Genomic DNA, 20,229 nt, shown 5'->3' with positions numbered 1-20,229 from the left:
TCCCACTGTCCTTGCTGGAGAAGCGTTTGCATGCCTTGTTTCACTGCTGAAAGTTTCACAGGCACAGTAAAAACTGAATTAACCCTTCTGGTATCCAATGAGTCTCACCTTTATGCCTGTTGTTTTTTCTTTTTAGTATTCGTAAACTGTTTTCTTCTGCTGTCTCTTCTGTGGTCTGTAAGAAAATCAAAACAAAGTACTTTTACATCATGCTGATGTTTACTGCTGTTGTCATTATCATACTTGTGTCTTAGCAGAAAGATAAAAAGCAGTCCACATATCTGTGAACACAGTCAGCTTCTCTGAATGGCTAACAATATTCCTCTGCATACATTCTATTTTGAAAATGAAAGCAAAAACTGCTTCAAAGCAAAAATGCTTTAAGAAAAGCCAAACACCTGGGACACCACCTTCCTTAACCACTGCATTTGCAAATAGCAGAGAAGTTAACAAATGCCTACTGGGAACTCCCAAGACTCTTTCTGAACACTGTCAGAATACTTTGATAAGCAAGTCCTTTGCTGTAGCAGGTGTGGGTCCCCTGTTTTAGTATGACTGAAATTCAGAATTACCATTTCTTCTGTGATGGTGGGAGATGTCAATGTACGTCTTCTTTTCTTATTAGCTGCATCTAAGAATCAATCAACAACAAAGTAACAAAAGTGACAACCTCAGACTGACCATCAGACGTTAAATTCCTTCTCTTCCCAGAAAGCTAAGGAAGTAAGGCCCTTTGAGTGGCAAGGCAGAAATATGTTTCAGCTTCCCCAAAAACCTGACACTTCAGCAGAATTCACACTGTTTCCATTAAGGAAAATTGCAAGCATCAACTAACCATTAGGAAAAAGTGCAAATCATTATAGCATTAGGATATCACTTAACCTTTTCAACTCAGTAGATTTTTAATTGTGGCAGAGTGAACTTACTCCTCCTGGCAGCAACATCACCTCTAGGTGGTAAAAACCAATTTGGTTTTCCAAACAATTCTTACGTATGTTAATACACCCTCAAAACTAAAGACTACATAAAAAATTCCTTAGGTGTGTCAAAGACATACAAATGGCATTAGTGTGTTCATCAACATAAGGACCCTCCCAGAAAACCTCCAGAAGCCATTTGACTTGTCAGTATAATATTATTTATGCTACAAAGTGTTTGTAGTGATGTGGTATGAGATCTCTGAAAAATTATCTCTGCTTTCACTGCATCCTTTCCATCAGCATGCACCAGACTCTTGCCAACATCACAACTGGCAGCTTTTGGAAACAGCTACAGTATCACAAGCAGAGAAGGATAACTCTGGCAAGAAGACATGGCAGGAGAAGACATGGCACTAAAACCTGAATGTTTAGTGTACAGTGGGGTTATACCTCCCCTGCCCTGTTTAATTCCAGAACCTCTGGGCAGCACTTAGTAAGGCCCTTCCTGTTAGAAATCATCCTATCAAGAGGAATGAGGAGGCATTGCTGTATACAGAGGCTGTGAAAAAAAGCTTGGGCTTTGGGCACTGGTGCTGTACATTTGCATTTCTCATGGGCTGAAAGGAAATTGGTCTCTCACTTCATCCAAACCAAACCTGTAAGGCCAAATTTGGAGCAGTGTGGGAGACACTGCTGTAGGTACAAGTGTTCCTTGCTGTCTGGCATGGTATTTTTGACACATGATGGGATTTTCTGAGCTCTCCCTGATATGTGCTGTAAAGATGCCTTACACAAGAGGAACACAGTCTGAAGAGCAGCCCAACTTCTCCTGCCCTGCACAGTGCTGGCTGCTCTCCTGCATTTGTCAGCCTTTACTCTGTCCACATCCAACTCTTCCAATTAAACAGAGGTTGGAGCCTGTTTCCAAGTCCAAGCTGCTCTCACATCCTTGCTGCACAGAGCTGCAAGGAGAGTTCTTGGCCCATAAGGCACCTTATCCCTTTCCAATCACACAGCAGAGCCCTGACATTCCAGCACAAGAATATTGTATGAACCAAGAATAAGGGGATCTTCCTTGACCCCCTATTCTCCAAACTATGAAGCAGGGGACACTGGGCTTGGGGAACCAAATGTCTTCTACTCAACTCTCCCACTTGCTCCCCACTTCCCAGGGTACAGCTACCCTCAGGAGGTGAGAGAAGCTCATTCAGGGGGCAGGGTGGACACTGCCAGCAGAACTCATTTACCCCTCATAAACAGAAGGTCACTAAATTAAGTGCCTCTGGAAGAATTCCTCTAGGAGAAAACTCTCTTCTGAGGGAACATTGCATATGCAGCATTTGAAGACACAAAGCCCATCCAGCTTCTAAAGGGGGCTACAATTGCAGAAAGCCAGAAAATGACTTTGTACCAGAGCATGTTATGAAGGGAGATGGCTTCAGACTGAAAGACAGCAGGGTTAGGTTAGATATAAAGAAATGCCATACTGTGAGGGTAGTGACTCTCTAGAACAGTTTGTCCAGAGAAGCTATGGATGTCCTGTCTCTGGAAATGTTCAAGGCCAGGCTGGATGGGGCTTTGAGAACCTGGTCTAGTGGAAGGTGTGCCTGCCCAAGGCAAGCAGGCTGGAACTAAATAATCTTCAAAGTTCCTTCCAACCCAAATCATTCTGTGATTCAACCTTGTAAGACTTAAGTACTCCTAATGAACAAGGAGTGGTCTAGAGGGCTGGACCTAATGTCTGAATATTATCTGGTACTGGAAACAAAGCAATCCTGGGCCTGTCCAGTACTTGTACAGGAGATCACCTGGGACCCTGGGCAGCCCCAACAGACACTGACAACCATTAGACCACAGAAATCAAAATAATTTTGAAAAGGGAAATTTTGGTTAGTGAACCACAGCAATATCAGATACTAAACAGACTGTATGTCTGGTTAAGAAGTGAGCCACGGGCGTTAGAAATTAATTGAGGGTAGAAATTAATTTTGGAGTTAGGATAGCTGTTTTAGATTATGTATGTTGCTTAGCTTGTAACTTGCTATGCTGGCAAAGGCCTGCAAAGATGGAAAAAGGAAAGCAGGGATTCTGATAAGAAGCGCTCATTACCCCAAACAAAGTGGAAGGAATGCGAGGCCTGTTGGAGAGAAGAGAGGCTGCTCAGACCCTGCAGAGATCCCACATGTGCCCAGCACTGAATAAATACACATCTACCTTACAACTTTTACAAGTTGTGGAGTCTTCCCACAAAGCCCCAGCCCTGAAGAATAAAAGCTTGAATAATAATCACCTAACCCATCTCTTAAGTGTCATCAGGGTAGAGCAAGGCTCAGTTCAGCTGAAGTTAAATTCAAAGTGAAGGCCAGTCCAGGAGCCACCTCACTGTGAGCAGAGTTCTCTGCATTAGGCTAACAAGGTCCAGCTTCGGTTGGCATTTCCAAACACCTCTGAATCAGGAAGGGCCAGGACTGCCAAATGAAGCTGCATTTCTGCATCACAGGAAGCAAACCTTTAACAGGGGCTGTACAACCCTTTTGTTATACTTAAAAAGCTCTTTCGGATCCTTCAGAATGAAAGGCCCTATTTTAAAAACTACTGCAGTGAATACAGAAGATGCAAATGTGAATGTCTGCATAACCACAGATAAAATCCCAAGGTGACTTCTCCTGAACCAGCCTTTTCCTTGCTAATCTAGCGCAAACTTGTGTGTGGCTCTCCTGTCTCACACAGATTTTACAAGCTGCTTGGGCCTACTTGCCCAAAGAAGAGTAAGAATGATTCCATTAAGGATTGGGTCCATTGTGGTTTAAGTCAGTTTTCAAGGAGATTCGGGGAGGATTAAATTTCAACTTTTCCCACTTAAAAAATAACCTTGATTTTTGTGCATACATGTGGATCTTAATCAAACCATTCTTGCAAGATTAGAAATCCACCACTCGATATGAAGGTGGTAATATTTATCTTGCTCTTATGAATTACTGATTGTAGGATGCAAACTTCTAAAACAAATGAATTAATGAAGTCATTAAAGAAACTCACCATAGCGATTGGTCCTATTCCCTGGGTCATGTTTTGGGCAGAACACTCTAAAATTTAAGTTCAATTTCAAGAAAAAGAGAAGAAGTATTAATAAATATGCAAACAGAGTTATGTTGACCTATTTGAACAGGTATTTCCCCTCTTTCTACCAAACATAAACTGAAAGACTGCAGTCTCGTCCCACAGCCACTGGAGCTGACGGGTGCCGGCTAGCCGCTCCCGGAGCGACCGGTGGAGACCACGAACCCCGCCACTCCCAGGTTCTCGGCGAGAACCCCGAGCAGTGGCTCCGTCTGCGGCGTGGTGATGCAGGCGAGAGCAGGACTGCGAAGCACTGCGGCGAAGGAAGGAAGAAGCGGACACGCCTATGGATGCCAAGGCACTTTATCGACCCAGGCGGGGCCAGTAACGATGTCAGAGCAATAACTAGTGGGGAGGCCCTTATAAAGGGGAAGGGTGTAACGGAAGGAGACACGAGGGACCAATGAACAAAGCCCAGGGGAGGAGCGAGGGACACAACTGAACCAATAGGAATGGCCCAGGGGAGGGAAAAGGCTCAGGGGACAAATCATACGTTAGGTAAGGGAAGACTGACATAGAAATTTCTAGAAATGAAAGGGAGTTGGTTACAATGATGGACCGGTAACTGGTGGAAGGAATGAACCATTATGAGGGAGAACATGAGGGTAACTGAGGGTCAAACCAAATTCTTAACTTATAAAAAATAACCAACTTTACAATAAACCCTATATAAAACACACAATGCTACAAAAGACAGTTCAAAAAAACCAGGATTTTTGTTTAGCATTACCCACCTCAAAAACCACCTGCTTTAAAGTCCCATGCATGCACAACCTTGTATCTGTACTCCTAGAGCCACAGTGGATTCTCAGCACTGAAGCTCTGAATGATGAGCTCCCTCAGCCCCCCCGGCTGGGCCTGCCCACTGTTCAGGCCCTGAGTCAGACACATTTCACACGTGTGGCAATCACTGGGTCAGAGACACTGAAATGAGATTAACGCTCCCAAGGTGAAACACCACAGTCCTGACACTGTGCCATCACAGCAGCTCTGCCCCACATAGGCCAGGAGCCTCCTCAGACACATCTGCCCAGTGTCACCTTCATTCCTCAGCCCTGCAGGACGCTGGCAGCGCCACACAGCACCACCACGCACTCACCTGCCTGGAGATCTCTGTGCCACTCCCTCCCACTGCCCTGTGCTCATGGAATGGCCCCCAAATCCTGAGTACATGGGGCAACCCTGTGTGAGATCCAGTAGCTTAAAGCTGATCAGTCCATTTGTTACTTAAACACTTCAGGAATATGTGAAATGGGAATATTTTCAGTGGTTCTAGGAGAGCAACGTGAATTCCTTGGAAGAGGCAAAATGAAACAAATTTATCTGAAAATATTCCTTATCTTTTGGATACAATAATGTGCAGAGAACATGAACCAACTTTTATAATATGCCTTTCTTACAGAAGGATCCCAAGTCACTTTTCAAGTAAAAATGCCTTGTCAGGAGCATGGCTTAGTTTATCTCTTCCTTACAAATCTACTTGCCAAGACTGCTGCAGTTTTTAAAGGGAACTGCATTTACTAGGGCATTTTCTAATTATTGTCATTCTTTTAACAAAAACAGAAGCACTGCCTAAGAAATGCAGACTGTCAGCTTGATGAGGAACTTCTTTTGCATGAAATGCATCTTGAAGCACAACAAATCAGATTTAGGTATGCCTAACAATGCAATCAGAAAGCTATTTACTGGATACACCTTATTTACATCCCTGAATTTCTAATACTGCCCTTTGGAGAATGTTTTTTATTCTTCCCCTCCCTTTAGTTCTAGTCTTTCACAGTTAAAAACAACCCATCCTAAGCACAAGAACATCTTACAAAGTACAGACAGTATATTTTACTACTCAGGCCATTTTATTTGGAAGCACTTCCCTACTATCATTTTTGCAAATAGACAGCAGTGCAAACTGCACTGATTTCTCCACCTCTGGTCTTCCTCGCCACTTCCACAGCACCATATACTTTCTCTTTTTATTCTGCTCCATTTGTTTTGATGATCACTACCCATCATCACAATGATGGCAACTCAGAATTTAAAGCCACCAGTTCTGCCTCTCTTGAAGGAATTCTTCTTTTCAGTAGGTTATATTTCACCATGAAAATGTGCAGAGGCTGCCAATCCACTGTTTTTCAAGTGTACTCTCCAATAATTCCAGCCAGCTACAATTTTTGTGCTTTACATCTTGAGTTCAGTCTTCTTGAGCCTGAGTTATCCTTTCTAAAGCTATAAGATGAAAGCCATTTATACTGTGATCAGAGAAAGTTTCCATCTTCTCAGCTGCACTCTTTCATGAGGTTTGCAGATTGACAAAGATTTTACAGCTCCCATCCTCCCTGCACAGCTGGGCTTACAGCCTTGCACAGATGCATTCATTTTAGACAGAGAGTGCTGTGAACCAGCCAGGAGTGCAAGTCACTTGACACAAAAGGACCCATCTTCCACTGCTACCAAGGACTGTACTAGTCCACCCCTTTCTTAGATGATCCCCAAATTAATCTAGTCTAACATGACCTGTGACCTCTTTGGCCTTGTGCAGAAATAAGCATCAGGGCTTTTATGCACCTCAGACTTTACTATAACTTCAGCATTTCAAAAGGTCCCTGAAGCCCCAATTTTTCAACCCCTTCATCTGCATCCTCCAAACAATTTGTTTCATCTGTCAATGGCAATACAAGCAGTCCAAAGGCAGTGGACACCAAGACTAGCATGATCAGGACAGAAAATTTACTTAGAATGCATTCAATCATGTTATTGCTAGCAACATACTTGACATACAAGGCCTTTGGTGAGAATCAAAGTTCTTTGCTAGCATGGGGAGGGAAAACTACCCAAATTTGACTAATGTGAGCAGACCTACAAGTGCTATAACCTGCTCTGTGCTCAGACCACGCTTACTGGAGCTTCTGAACCAACAAAAAATTTAGAATCTGAGTGACATTAATACAAGTCTTTGTTCTTGAAGATTGGCTAAGAGTCAGTAAAGACTGACTTTCTCAGTTTTTGCCGTGTTATCTTTCAGTGATGTTACAGGGTCAAGCACTAAACAGATTCCCTCCCACCGGATTAAAGTTTTCCTGTGAAATGAAAACACTTTTCCCACAGTTTGCAGAGGATCAAGCATTGCTTTAGGAGAAGGGAACTTACTTCCGTGCCTAAAAACCCTTTAAGCCCCACCCAATGAAGCCCCCCTTGCTGACCCCCCCGAGGCTGGCAGTGGCAGTGGGAGGACACTGGCTGAGGTACCTGTAGACGCCGTTGACCTCGTCGGTCTCCACAGCGGCATCGTCGCAGAGGGCACAGAAGAAGTGGTAGCTCCTGCGTCACGCGCGCTCCTCGCAGCCCACCGTGGCCCCCTTCTTGCGGCAGAAGTTGCACACCTGCAACAGGAGGGGGTTCACCATGTAAATGCCACAGGCAGCTACTCCAAATCCTGCCAGACAGGGAAAATGACGTTCTCTGTGGGAAAATCCAGTATTCCAAATCCAGCATTCCATTGCAAGTCACCTCTGTGTAATTCATCAGGCAAATTCACTCCTGCAAATGCCTACCCTGGTCATTACTGCAGCCACCTTTTTGCTATCCTACCTCTATTTCATACTGATAAATTTGTAAAGTGAGGCAAAGAGCCACGTGAAGGCACTGAGCAACTTTCCCAAGTTATTTCAACATTAATTGGTGTTAATGTTTGTATTTATGTTTCCTAGGCTAACTTTGTAATGAAAAGAATTCCACCCAGGACGTGGGGGAGGAGGGCAGCTGAAGACAAAGGCAATTAAAAAAAACCCCTCATTTAAATAATCTTATTTCTGCTAAACTTAGAATGTGTTCCCCTTTACAATTGTGGATTGCATTCTTTTGTTTCAGGCACTGGCTTAGATCTTTACCAAAGTCTCAGGAAACTTTGACTAAGGACATAAAGGCCAGGAAAAAACCCACCTGCATTTTAATACAGAATGAATTAATTCCATCAGACCAAATGTTAAATAAATTACTCCAACACTAAACTTGTAATTTCCCTAATCTTACTAGATCAGAAGGACCAGCTAGTTGAATGGCTTTTTTTTTAAAGCACAGAACAGGCCAGACAACCTTCAACACTATGAGACAGGACTAACTGCAGATTCAGAAACATTTCCTTACCAGCCGCTTTCCTCTCCTGAGCTCCTTTAACACTGATGACACATCAAACCTTATTTCCAGATTTTCTGGGTTATGATCTTCAGATTCCACAAATCCTGAGGAAAATAACTAAAGACAAAAGAGACAGTTTTAAGAAACAAGAATGACTCAGTCACCAGTGCTGAAAAGAAACAAGGAATACATCTTTTCTTCTTCCACTTGCCCTGCCTAAGGAGGCTGATTTTTCTCTGTGTTGTTAACAAGAGGTTTCACCTACACTGAACAAGGAGCTAAGCTTAAACATTTCTGCAGTCAAAAAAAGTTCCTCCTTCCACACAGGAGATTTCACATAACCTGAAGGCAAACTAAGAAAAGATAATAAGGTGAGAAAGTTAACTTATTAAATACATCAACAAAGAAAATGTGAAATTCCAGCACGGCCAGAGTAAGGATGAGAAGATCTTCAGGCAAGAGATCTCCACACCTTGGATATCTTATTATGTGCCCAGCTGTTCAGACCTACAGCTGGATGCAACATTTCTCTGTAATACGATTTCCATACAGCCCAGTGCTGATAACAGCTGACTGCAGGAAAAAACCAGAAACATTGTACACATCCTGAGAGAAACCCACTAAAAATGCACACATGCACACTCAGGCCACTTTAATTCCCACAGAACTGCTGAGCCATGACAGTGAGTGAGGAAGGGGAAGTTCCTGGCAAATATTTCCTAAGCTAATTCCAAACAAAAGGGAGCTACCCTTTCATCAACTAGCAGGCACAGTCTGTCTGCTCAGAAGGTGATAGCTGAATGCAAAAAAACCCAAACAGTGCAAACAAGCCTAAGGCAGAGAAATGAGTAAAGTTGCTGGGAGGAGAAAGAAAGGAGAAAGAAGAAAAAACAGAGAGAGGGAGAGAGAGAGAAGTTTTAGCGTTGGAGAAACTTTAAAGCCATAATAAAATCTGTTTCAAACAAAACATTCAAGTGCCATAAAACAATGCTGTTGTGAAACATTCTGATAAAAAATAACCAACCAAAAAAAGATATCAGAAAAATAAAGATGTAGACATAACAATTGTGAGAATAAGAAGGCTGGGACAGTGACAGCCAGAAAACTGCTCTAGCAGGAGTCTCCTGCACTAAACGGCTCTCAGCTATATTCTCTCTCTGCTGAAGGGAGAATACAGCTGCTGTAATTGATTCTGCACTCCAAGAACCAGCTCCACCAACACTGCAGAATAAAGGGGAGGCAAAAAGAGCAGAAGGATCACAACACACTTAAGAGCTTCACAGGTATTTTTATATAATCAACTTCTGATACTTTTATTCCTTATTTTAAATAAGGGACACACTGGAAAGTTTTTTAACCATTAAGTGATATGGATATTTGCCTGCAAAGGTTTAACTATACAACTTTGTGTGGTCTGAGAATGTCATCCAAGAGGATGAGTCTCAACAGTGCCTCAAGAAGACCTATTCTCGTTGCTCGACCATATGTGGTCTTTGTGGTGTTTTCATGTGTGTCTGGAACCACTGCTCAGCAACAGACACACATGAAAACACCACAAATCAACAGCTCCAGCTGTGCAGATACATCCTCTCCCGCTCCAAAATCTCAGCCAAGCCCTGTTGCTTTTTAAGCTTTTCAGTCTAATATAAACTTTCTAGTTTGAGTAACCAGCCTTTCAATCCAGACACCATTGCAAAACCAAAAACAGATAAGCAGTGGAAACTTCCCCCTTATCCCTTCTCCACTTCTCTTCAGTACTGACCAGCTAAAGGCACTCACCAGACAATCCTGATGAGCTGCAATATTTCTCTCTGTGGCGATATACATCACAGAGCCAGCCTCCCCTTCTGAACAAAACGCACATGTCGTTCTCACCATCTTCGCCATTATCCAGAAAGCACCTAGAGCAGGAAAACTGGGACAAAACACAAAGCAATTGACAACTTCCATAGGCCATTCAGGACAGAGGAAAGCAGAGCCTGCCAACACCTGCCCTCTAACTGCTCCTTCACCTACATCCCCTGACCCTGGGTGCTTTGCTCCTCCAATAACAACTACCAGTAGAACAGGAAAAGCCTGCACCTGGCACAGCAGCGGGATGGAAACCAGATCCCAGGAGCTCCAGCAATTAGAGCGGGAGAAAGAGTGGTTTATCTCCTCTTGGAAAGTCACTAACAAGTCATAAGGGGTAATACAAGAGTTTTCAAGCTTGCTTGAAATATCTGCTCCAAAAGCAGATCCAAGAACAGCCTGGCAAGTCATGCTCTCAGGTGTGAAACTCCTTTTATTTGGAGGAGGGAATCACTCATAGTGTTTTCTTAACCTACTGCTGCCACGTGTGGGTCTGTGAGTCAACAAAGGACGGAAAAACAGCTGCCCCCAAGCTTCACCAGGGCCTTCCAGGAGCTCACAGAAAACAAGGAAGAAATACTAATTTATTGCTGTAAGAAGGATGGAGCAAAGTAGTGTGGAGAGGTCTAGAAGTAAATTGGGGCACAAGAAAAAATCTTAAGTGAGAGACTCAAACATTCTCTCTCAACAAGGCGAAATACTAACGGGAGTGACAGAATTTTCCCTGAGCCCTGGGAATTGCCCCAGGGACACTTGTTATCTTTTCCTGGCCATATCCACTCAAGTCTTAACTGTACTTTACATAGTCTTTCTCCAGCAGCTGCAAAATTCTGAGGCCACCTACATACTTCCCAAAAGCAGTCTAAGTGTTTCTGGACAAGCCTTTACACACAACCCCCACCAGCAGGTTAGAGCATCACCCCACAACATTTGCAGCAGAAATTTTACTTTGTGTTTTTTATGCAAGTCCACCACAGAAATCTTCAACAACTTCCCACTCCTACAAGGTGTGATACTCCAAACTATCCTCTGCTGGAGATGTCACCTCTGACAGCACAAACTCCTGTACGACAAGGGGGAAGAAAAATCTGCATTTACTTTCAAGAAATAGGAAGATCTGAAGTTAAATTATTCTAGTGAGAGGTAGCAAGGCTCAAGCACAAAACAGGCAGCAAATCTCACAGTCCAACAAATCCTGCAGCCTTTTCCTGAGTTTCAACAGACAAACTGTTTGCATTAGCTCCCATTCCCCTTGCATAAAACAGACTGGGTAGCCCCAAGTGAAAACACCACCAGAGTAGAAGAGGATTTTTTATGTTTTTTACCCCTCTGGCTTACACAACTGACATTTTACTTGCAATCACAAGTCACTTTGCCTTTGCACACAGCTGGAGTTTTTTTCCCTTCTGTCCTTCTATGTCTTGTAAGCAAGACAGGGTAGAAACTGATTTCCAATACCCATCCATACACTGACCATCACATCAGTTTCAGAATCTGAGCAATAAATAAATACAATAGAAACAAACAGAAACACAAGGACATATTAGAGCTAGAACAGAACTGAAAGAAATTCAAAAGAAGAATGAGCTAGAGTTTGAATGACCTAGAATACAGGAAAAGCTCTCTGCAGCAAACCAATACCTGGAATCAAGGCAGACACATAGCGCCTGCTCAGGCCCAGTCAGAGGATCCAGCTCTAGGAATTTTTAAAGGAAGGGGCTAAACATGAACTTTACAATCCCTGGTGTTCTTACAGGCTCCAGAGAAATCCTGGTGCTGATGGAGGACAGAAGACACTTGATTGTGGTCAGCCTTGGGTTTACTCCAGCACCTTTCTAGGAATCCTGAAGCAGTAGAAGTCCAGCTCTTGGTCATTCCTCTGTGCAGAAGCAGCCAGCCTGCACCTACAGCCCTGTTTAGCCCTGTATCCTGTCCCCCTGTGGTGGGTTGACCCTGGCTGCATGCCAGGCACTCACTCCCCTGAGTCACTCTATCACTCCCCTCCACAACTGGATGAGGAGAGAAAATATAACAAAGGGTTCATGGGTTAAGGACAGGGAGAGATCCCTCCCCAAATGCCATCACAGGCAAAGCAGACTCCGCTCGGGGATAATTAACTGAATTTATTACTAACAAAATCAGAGCAGGATAACAGAAGTAAAATAGATTTTAAAACCACCTTGCCCTCACCCCTCCCTTCTTTCCAAACTTTATCTCCTTCCCCCAGGAGGCACCAGATGGAGAATGGGGGTTATGGTCAGCCCATCACTCATTGTTCCTGCCACACTCAAGGAGAGTCCTTCCCCTGCTCCAGTATGAGGTCCCTCTCAATGGAGACAGTCCTCCACAAACATCTCTGTGAGTCCATCCCATGAACAACAGCTCTCCATGAACTGCTCCAACACAGGTCACTCTCCCATGGGGTGAAGTCCTTCAGGCACAGCCTGCTCCAATGCTGGTTCCCCCAAGGGTCACAAGTCCTATCAGGAAGCCTGCTCCAGTGTGGGCTCCCTCTCCATGGGTCTGCAAGTTCCTGCCAGGACCCTGCTCCAGCATGGGCCTCCCACAGGGTCACAGCCTCTCTAAGGCACCCACCTCCTCCACAGGCTGTGGGTGGATCTCTGAATCCCCATGGACCTCCCTGGGCTGCAGGGGCACATCCTGCATCACCATGCTCTGCACCAGGGGCTGCAGGGGAATCCCAGACCATCTCTGGCACCGGGAGCACCTTCTGCCTCTCCTTCTCCACTGACCTCCATGTCCAGAGTTGCTCCTTTCACATATTCCCACTCCACTCCTCTCTGCCCACTATTATATCTGCCCAGTAACTTTTTTTCTTTCCTTCTTAAATATGTTACCACAGAGGTGTTACTATTATTCCTGCTGGGCTCAGCCTTGGGAGCAGAGGGTCAGTCCTCAAGCTGGCTGGCATTGGCTCTGCTGCACACGGGGGAAGTTTCCAGCAGTTTCCCACTGAAGCCACCCCTGTAGCCCCCCTGCTACCCAAACCTGGCCATGCAAACCCACAGGAGCCCGTGCTCTTCCTGAGCTTTCTGCTACAGTGAGGACATGGAGCCAAACAGGGCAATGGAGCTGGCTGGCTGCTCCTATGCAAGAAGGCAGAGGCTAAGGGCAAGTTTCCAGTTTCACAGTTTAGTTACATTTCATCCGAACAACGCCTTGCTTTTGCAGGGCTTAAGCCTGCCACTCAGGAATTCCAGTTGAAACACTTGGATCTGTCTGAAAAGGCAAGAAATGCTTGCTCCTTGCTCCACTGTTTCAGTAGCACTCATGACAGTATTGCTCTGTTACTATTTCTCCTGCTGTATCTTTTTAAAGTCAAGGAATCTGAAACTATTTAGCTCTTCTTTTGTACAGAAGCTGGTCTGCAGTTTTTTCCACCTCTGTCACTTCTATACTCTTCTGCACTGAAAGAGGAGCACGTCACCTCCAAAAGGATAGGCTACCATTTACACTACAAAGCCACAACATCACTCTGTATTTTCCTTGTTTCCTTAACAATTCTCACTATTTCAATCACATTTTAGCCTGCTTCTGAGCACAGAGCTGACACTTCCAGAGAACTACTGCTGGAAGCATAAAGCAGTGAAAAAACACAAAGCTCAACAAGCAAGGGGGCCCACGGTGATCAGAGCAGACAAAACTGGGTGGAGGGCTGGTGGTTTGTGCTGCCACAGGTCTGGAGAGGAACGTGAGGCAGCGTGGGAGCCGTGAGGCAGCGTGGGAGCCGTGTGGCCTTGTGCTTTCCCTTGCTCACCAGGAAATGTTCTGCACCAACTGCACCTCCAGGGTATTCTGTGCAATGTGACCACAAACAATGGAAGGTACAAAAGTACCCTGATTTGTACCAGACTGGAGGGGGAGAATTCAAGGCACAAATCATAGGGACAAATCCACAGGTTTGTCCTCTTGGCTCTCCCAGAAGGGACACCTTTCAGTGAGAGTCACATACTTGTCTGTTGGTTGGGTTAAGGTAGGTAGGGAAGGACCTCTGAGATCAACAGGTCCAAACAATGACCCAACACCATCCTGTCAAACACAGACCAGTATTACATGTCCCCAGATCTCCTTCTTAAGTGGCATCAGATTAAATAGGGAGGGCATCAGTGTCATGGTTGTTTCTCTGCCACATCCATCATCTTCCACTTATCAATGCTGGATTTTCACCTGCTGTTTTATAGCCAATCCCTTGCTGTCCCAAAGTCCTTCTGCAACCCTTTGCTTCCCCTGTCATCACCACAGGGAACTCAGGGGGCCCAACTCAGCTGCAAGATTTGGGGGGCTCCTGCTGCCCTCCGCTCATGACAGGACAAATGACGCTGCAAAACAGAAGGCAGAGCAGCAGCTGAGAGAACAGTCACACCTGGACACTCCTCCCGTGCCATTTCCTAGAAGGAGGGCTGCTGGTTTCGGTTCTTTACTTTTTCACAACAGTGACTCAAGAGAAGAAAACAGGAAAGGAAACAGAAAGTAAAAAGGGAGAACAGTGCTGGCAAGAGCCCAGGGCTTGTACCACATTCAAATTCAGCAATCCTGCTGAAACATTACCAGTTTGTCTAAGTATTTGCTCTCCAGACCCAGTTCTGAAAGCATTCTTGTATGTAAATATCCATCTTTTACACTGGAGGAGGCTAAGGCACAGAATCTCTTAGTACATCCGTAGGGAAGTAGGGAAAGGAACCCAAGTCCCCTGAATTCCAGTGCACTATTGAAAAGCACTGCCCCAGCTCCTGCTCTGCTCTCCTCACCCTTCCAGCGCAGTGCAGGATTGGATCTACGGAAGCAGGAAGAAAGAAAGAAAGGAATCACACACCCGTTACCCCACACTCACTGTCCCTCATTTGTGCTTTGTGGGGAAAGAAGCACGGCTGGAGATTTCACAGCTAAACACGACCGACACTCATCTCCGCACTCTCCCCATGTCAGTACAGAACACACACTTCCAGATTTCGCAAGGAAGAAGAAGGAACAAACAAAACTGTCTTTCTGATCTCCTCTCACTTGAGAGCATCCCGTTCCAACCCCAGCCGCGGGCAGGGCACCTTTTGCTGCACTGGGCTGCTCAGAGGCCCCCATCCAGCCCGGCCCTGAACACCGCCAGAGACCAGACAGATACCCGCAGCTTTCCTGTGGAACCCGTGCCGGTGCCTCACCACTCTCACCAGCAAAGAACTTTTTCCCGGTACCTCCCGGGCCCCCCTGACGGAGCTCCCGGTGCCGCCTCACGGCGCCCCCGCCCAGCCCGAGCCCCGGCAGGGTCCACTCGCCGGCACTGCGGGGAGAGCGGCGCTGCGGGACCGCCGCTGGGGAGGCTCCGCGCTCCCCCCGCCCCGCGGTGGCACTTACCGCCCGCTCGCGGCCCGACTCGCGCGAGCCGTCACTCCTACCGTCGCCCCCTCCCCCGCCCTCAACTCTCCCGCGCGGAAGTGAGCGCGCCCGGCCGGGCCACGGAGCATGCGCGGGGGCGCCCACCGATGCTCCTCCCCGCACACCTGCGCGGCGCTGATTGGCTGCGGGCCCTCGCGTGGCTGGCGGGAAGGCGCGCCGCTGAGGCGCCGGTCACGTGATAAGGGAGGTGTGTCCGGGCCACCGCCGGGCGCGCCGGGGGGTACGGCCCGATGCCTGGGTTCGATACCCATGCCCGGCACCGCCGCCGAGCAGCCATTCCCGAGGGCTTTCGCCGTGGGAAAGGCGATATCCTGCATCCCTCCCTAGCCCCGTGCTCACTTTTCACAGAATCACAGCACTGCTGTCCAACCTAAGCCTCTCCGGGTGCAGCTTCCCGTCACTTGTTGCCAGTGGGAAGATGCCGACCCCGCGCTGGCTACGCCTTCCTTTCAGGCAGTTCTATAGAGGGGTAGTGTGAAAAGCGCACATTACCTGGCTCTACGCAGATATTTACTATATGTATTATGTTGTATTGATTGGTAGTGCTGTATTAACATTTTAATAGTATGGTAAATGTAGTTTTGTAGTTAAAATGTAGCTTTTGTAATTAAAATAGAAACTATGTTTGTAGGATATTTTTTTAAAGTGAGGAATGAGGTATTCGCACCGAGATAGCAGCGACAAGATACCTAAATCTTTCAGAGAAAAAGAATTTATTGCTCCCTTATCAGAAGAAACGAACTTCTTCCTGCCTCGATCAGTTCTGAAGACGCTGTCAGGATTCAGAGGAAGAAGTTGACGCCGACCAGACAGAATCCTGTGAAATACAAAGCTGTGTTTCGTGTCAGGTACATACAGGCAACGTGTGTATTTGTGATTGTGATATGTGTGGAAACCGACAGTGGGATAGTTATAAAGATGAATTCTAATAATAACTGAGGAAAGTAAATCATGGAAGAAGGCCTTTGAACCTGTGCTTTGTTCGCAATTAACCTTGTTAAGTCTTAAATTGATTGAGGAGCATTTGAACTAAAGCTTTAAGGATGTTGCTTTTTGACAGGAACTTTCTGCTTGTAGTTAAGCCTTAAAGAGTTTTGCAATAATAACCTTTTGAAGTATAATTTTAGAATATTGGTTGTAGTAAGGATCTTTGAAACTATAGCTTTAGAATATATAAAAAGGAAATATGCTTGTCTCATGCCTTAACAAAACAGTGAAAAGCAGCTTGAGAAAGGAAGATGAACATCAATTCAATGATTAATAGTTTCAACCAAGGGAAGCTGGACATCACTGTCATAAGATTTATAGTCCTTGCAATCAAAATGTGGACCCACATCTAGAATCTGGACCTCACCAGCTGGGAGACTTCTTTCTTCTTTCGGAAGCTGGACCCCCACCATCTGGGGATACTCCTTTTCTGGGATACATCCTGAGAAAAACTAAATCACAATAGTGTATAGAATTGTGGCGTAAAAATTGGGAATAGAAACAGCTGATGAGTAAAAATTGGAAATAGAAACTGCTGAGAAAGCTTATGAGTACCCCTATAAATACCTGTAAGCCTCAACTATCAGTGTGCAGTTGGAGGGACAACTTCCCCCACTGTACCCAGCGCTGTATTGCTCATACTTTACCATATTAATTAATAAATTGATTGCTGCTTGAATATTGGCCTAGTCAAGAATGGAATTTATGCATCATGTATGAGATGTATGAATATGCAACAGGCTATTGCTTTTAAGGGTTAATCCTGTGTTAATGTGTGTTCTTTTTTGGGGCTTATATTGCCCAGAAAAAGGTACCTGGATTGTCCATAACTCTTTGTTCTTATTGTCTCATATTGTCCTAATTCAAATTGTCCAAATTATTATTACTCTAATTGTATTACTATTTTTATAAAATGGTATTTTATTACTATTAAAATTTAAAAATTTAAAAACAAGTGATTGGCGTTTTTCATGGGTAGGGCCACCTGGGACCCTCCTTTTCTCCAGACTAAACACCCCCAGCTTCCTCAGCAACTCCGCACAGGACGCGTGCTCCTGATCTTTCCCCAGCTCTTCTGCCCTTCTCTGGACATGCTCCAGCCCCTCCATGTCCTTCCTGATGTGATAAATGAATATGATTGATGCTAAAAATTGTAACTATATCAATATTTTAGAAAATACTTGTTAAAAAGTAATGGAGGAAAAGGATGTGCAATTAGTGTCACAAAAAAAAATGTTTTCAGATGTTCATGAGAAAATAGGATACAGGATGGAGTATTGAGATAAGCAATATCCCAAAATGGATCCTGGCCTCGGGATAATTAAGGGGTCAGCCTTGAAATGGACAAAATTGGGATGATTCCAGGTATCTATGAAATAGTAAGGCTTATTTTTGGAATGTAATGCTGGCTTCTATAACACAAGACTTGGGGTGCATTTGCAGCCCATGGTGTTGTTCAAAGGACAGTGATGATGATGAGAAGCCTTCATCAGATGTGACCACCAAAGAGCCAAGAAGACCCCTTAGAAACAAGCGGAGCATGGCACTGTGCAGTATAGTGATGTAGATTTCAAGAATCTCCTCCTATCAAAAATAGGAGATTTACAGGAAAATATTGATGAATATGTATTAGCATACAGTATATAAGTTGTGTTTGGATTTCTTTATTTTTTGGTATGGGAGGCAGAGTGAGAAACACCCTCCTTGTATCCCAGTCGGGTTTGTACCCCGGTGTGTTTTGCTTATGCCTTATCAGAACCTTAATCAGACTTAAATATCACTGCCAAATTTACTTTGTACATGCTTACCTGAGTGTATTCATTTTATATAACATTGCTGCTAAATTCTAATTTTGTGGTTTATTAAATTAGACATATAGGACCTCATTCATAACACTGATTATAGGGGTCAAAACTGAACACAGGATTTGAGGTGTGGCATCACCAGGGTCAGGTAGAGGGGTACAATCACCGCCCTGGTCCTGCTGGCCACACTTGCTGATACAGGTGTGAGAAATTAACCCCACTTTTCAAAATTTTTAAAAGCTTAATAAGGGATAAGAGGGACAAATCAGTAACAGCGCTGGGTGCTTGGCTACGGCCAGAGGAACATCAGCTAACCACAGTAACTCTTCTTACATGTTTTCTCTATTGCATTGGTCAAATACATATTCATAAAGATTATACATGCTCAAACATTTCTTTGAACTCATTTACATGTTCTGGGAATTCTTTAGCTTGGTTTGACCCCTGACCCACCTTTTTAGAGTGCACGCAGTAATCGTGGATGTCATTTTGAAGGTTGTGTGTCACTTCCTCACAACAGCCCCTGTTCTGTGGTTTCAGCAGGTCAGAGTTATTGATAGTGAAATGGTCAGTAGCAGGGATCCTCATCCCATCCATTCCTTAAATGTTATCTGGCCATGCAGACAGTTTTAGCTATTTCCACAAGTAGTTTAAATCAACATCAACTATTTCACAAATATATCTGAGTTATTCTCACCATTGTCAGTTAGTTACAAAAACAAAAGTATTAGTTATTATTTCACAACTATAGCTACTTCTGCAAAAGTTAACACTGTAATGCACAACACAGCATCCACTTGAATAATGTGCAAAAGTCAATACATAATTAGTGAAAGCCAACAACTGCATGGTTATTTAACACCAAGATAGCAAAGGCAGAGAACAAAATACCATAAAAGGAGAATACCTTTATGGTATTCTCCATAAGTTCTCCAAGTTTAGAGTGGTAGAAGGCCATCCTGGACTGCCTCCCTGACGGACCCTTGGAGACTGTAGCTGTGGATTTATGCAGTGCTGTGACAACCTGAGGTGGAGTTGTAAACAGTCCCCAATAAATGTGCAAAGTCATTTGGCAGAGAAAGGCAACTGCAACAGAATAAAGGATGCTTGCTACAGAACTGGGTGTGCTTTTGGCTGTTGCCACACACAGAGCGTTGTTACTTTTGCTTTGTTCATCTGTCCCCTATTATCCCTTATTAAACTCTTAAAATTTTGAGGAGTGGGCTTCATTTCTCACACAGGCCAGGATGCCACTGGCCTTCTTGGCCACCTGGGCACACTCATGTTTAGCTGCTGTCGACCAACGCCTCCAGATCCTTTTCTGCTGGGCATCCTTCCAGACACTCTTCCCCCAGCCTGTGGGGCTGCCTGGGGTTGTTGTGACTCAAGTGCAGGACCTGGCACTTCATCTTGTTGAACCTTCTCCAGCGAGCTCATCAGCCACATTAATAGGCATATTCTGGCTCATCAGGTGTCAGAACCCAGGACATTCCTCTGGCTGCCCTGGGTGATCCGAGACCCTGGCAAGGGGCTCAGAGACCTTGGCATGGAGTCTCAAAAACACCTGTGCCTTCCATTTTAGCCCATGGAAAAAATTATCAACTTTGTGTGATTTACAAGCCACAAGAGTTTGAGTAGAATGATAGTTAATTTGTCACAGGGTGAAAAAGTAGAATTTTGGGGTTTTAGAATGGGGGTTCAAGAGGCAAGATGGAGGAATCTGGGCATGTCCTGTCTTTCTTCTTCTTCTTCTTGTCCTCCATCTTCTGCTGTGATAGTGACACTTTTTGATTGGTTTAGAGTAGAGACAGACTGTCTAACATAGGTGATAGGTACTGGGAAATTATTGTAAATAAAGTACACGTAGTTCTTAGTATAAAAAGTTACCACCCCAAGGGTGGTCAGTGTGCCACAACCTGACCTCTGGATAGATCTCTGCAGGTCAGAGAAAGAATGTAATATGTAAGAGAAAATATCAACATTGAAAAGCAGAACTGACGAATCTC

At 44.7% G+C, this 20,229-nt stretch overlaps 1 protein-coding gene across 1 annotated transcript in view; it reads right to left on the bottom strand.

The window, feature by feature from the left end:
- LOC115902979 (histone-lysine N-methyltransferase SETDB2-like) overlaps positions 1-20,229 on the bottom strand; it is a 49,163-nt gene that overhangs the window by 7,925 nt on the left and 21,009 nt on the right. The window contains 7 exon segments of the mRNA XM_030947035.1: positions 109-175; positions 573-631; positions 3,960-4,006; positions 7,284-7,417; positions 8,181-8,288; positions 9,951-10,086; positions 15,390-15,717. Coding sequence (XP_030802895.1) covers positions 109-175; positions 573-631; positions 3,960-4,006; positions 7,284-7,417; positions 8,181-8,288; positions 9,951-10,086; positions 15,390-15,717 — 879 coding nt within the window.

The sequence above is a fragment of the Camarhynchus parvulus genome, chromosome 1, assembly GCF_901933205.1.
Source record: "Camarhynchus parvulus chromosome 1, STF_HiC, whole genome shotgun sequence".
Lineage (NCBI taxonomy): Eukaryota > Metazoa > Chordata > Aves > Passeriformes > Thraupidae > Camarhynchus > Camarhynchus parvulus.
Note: the sequence above shows the minus strand (reverse complement) of the source record. Positions and strands in the feature narration are given on the sequence as shown.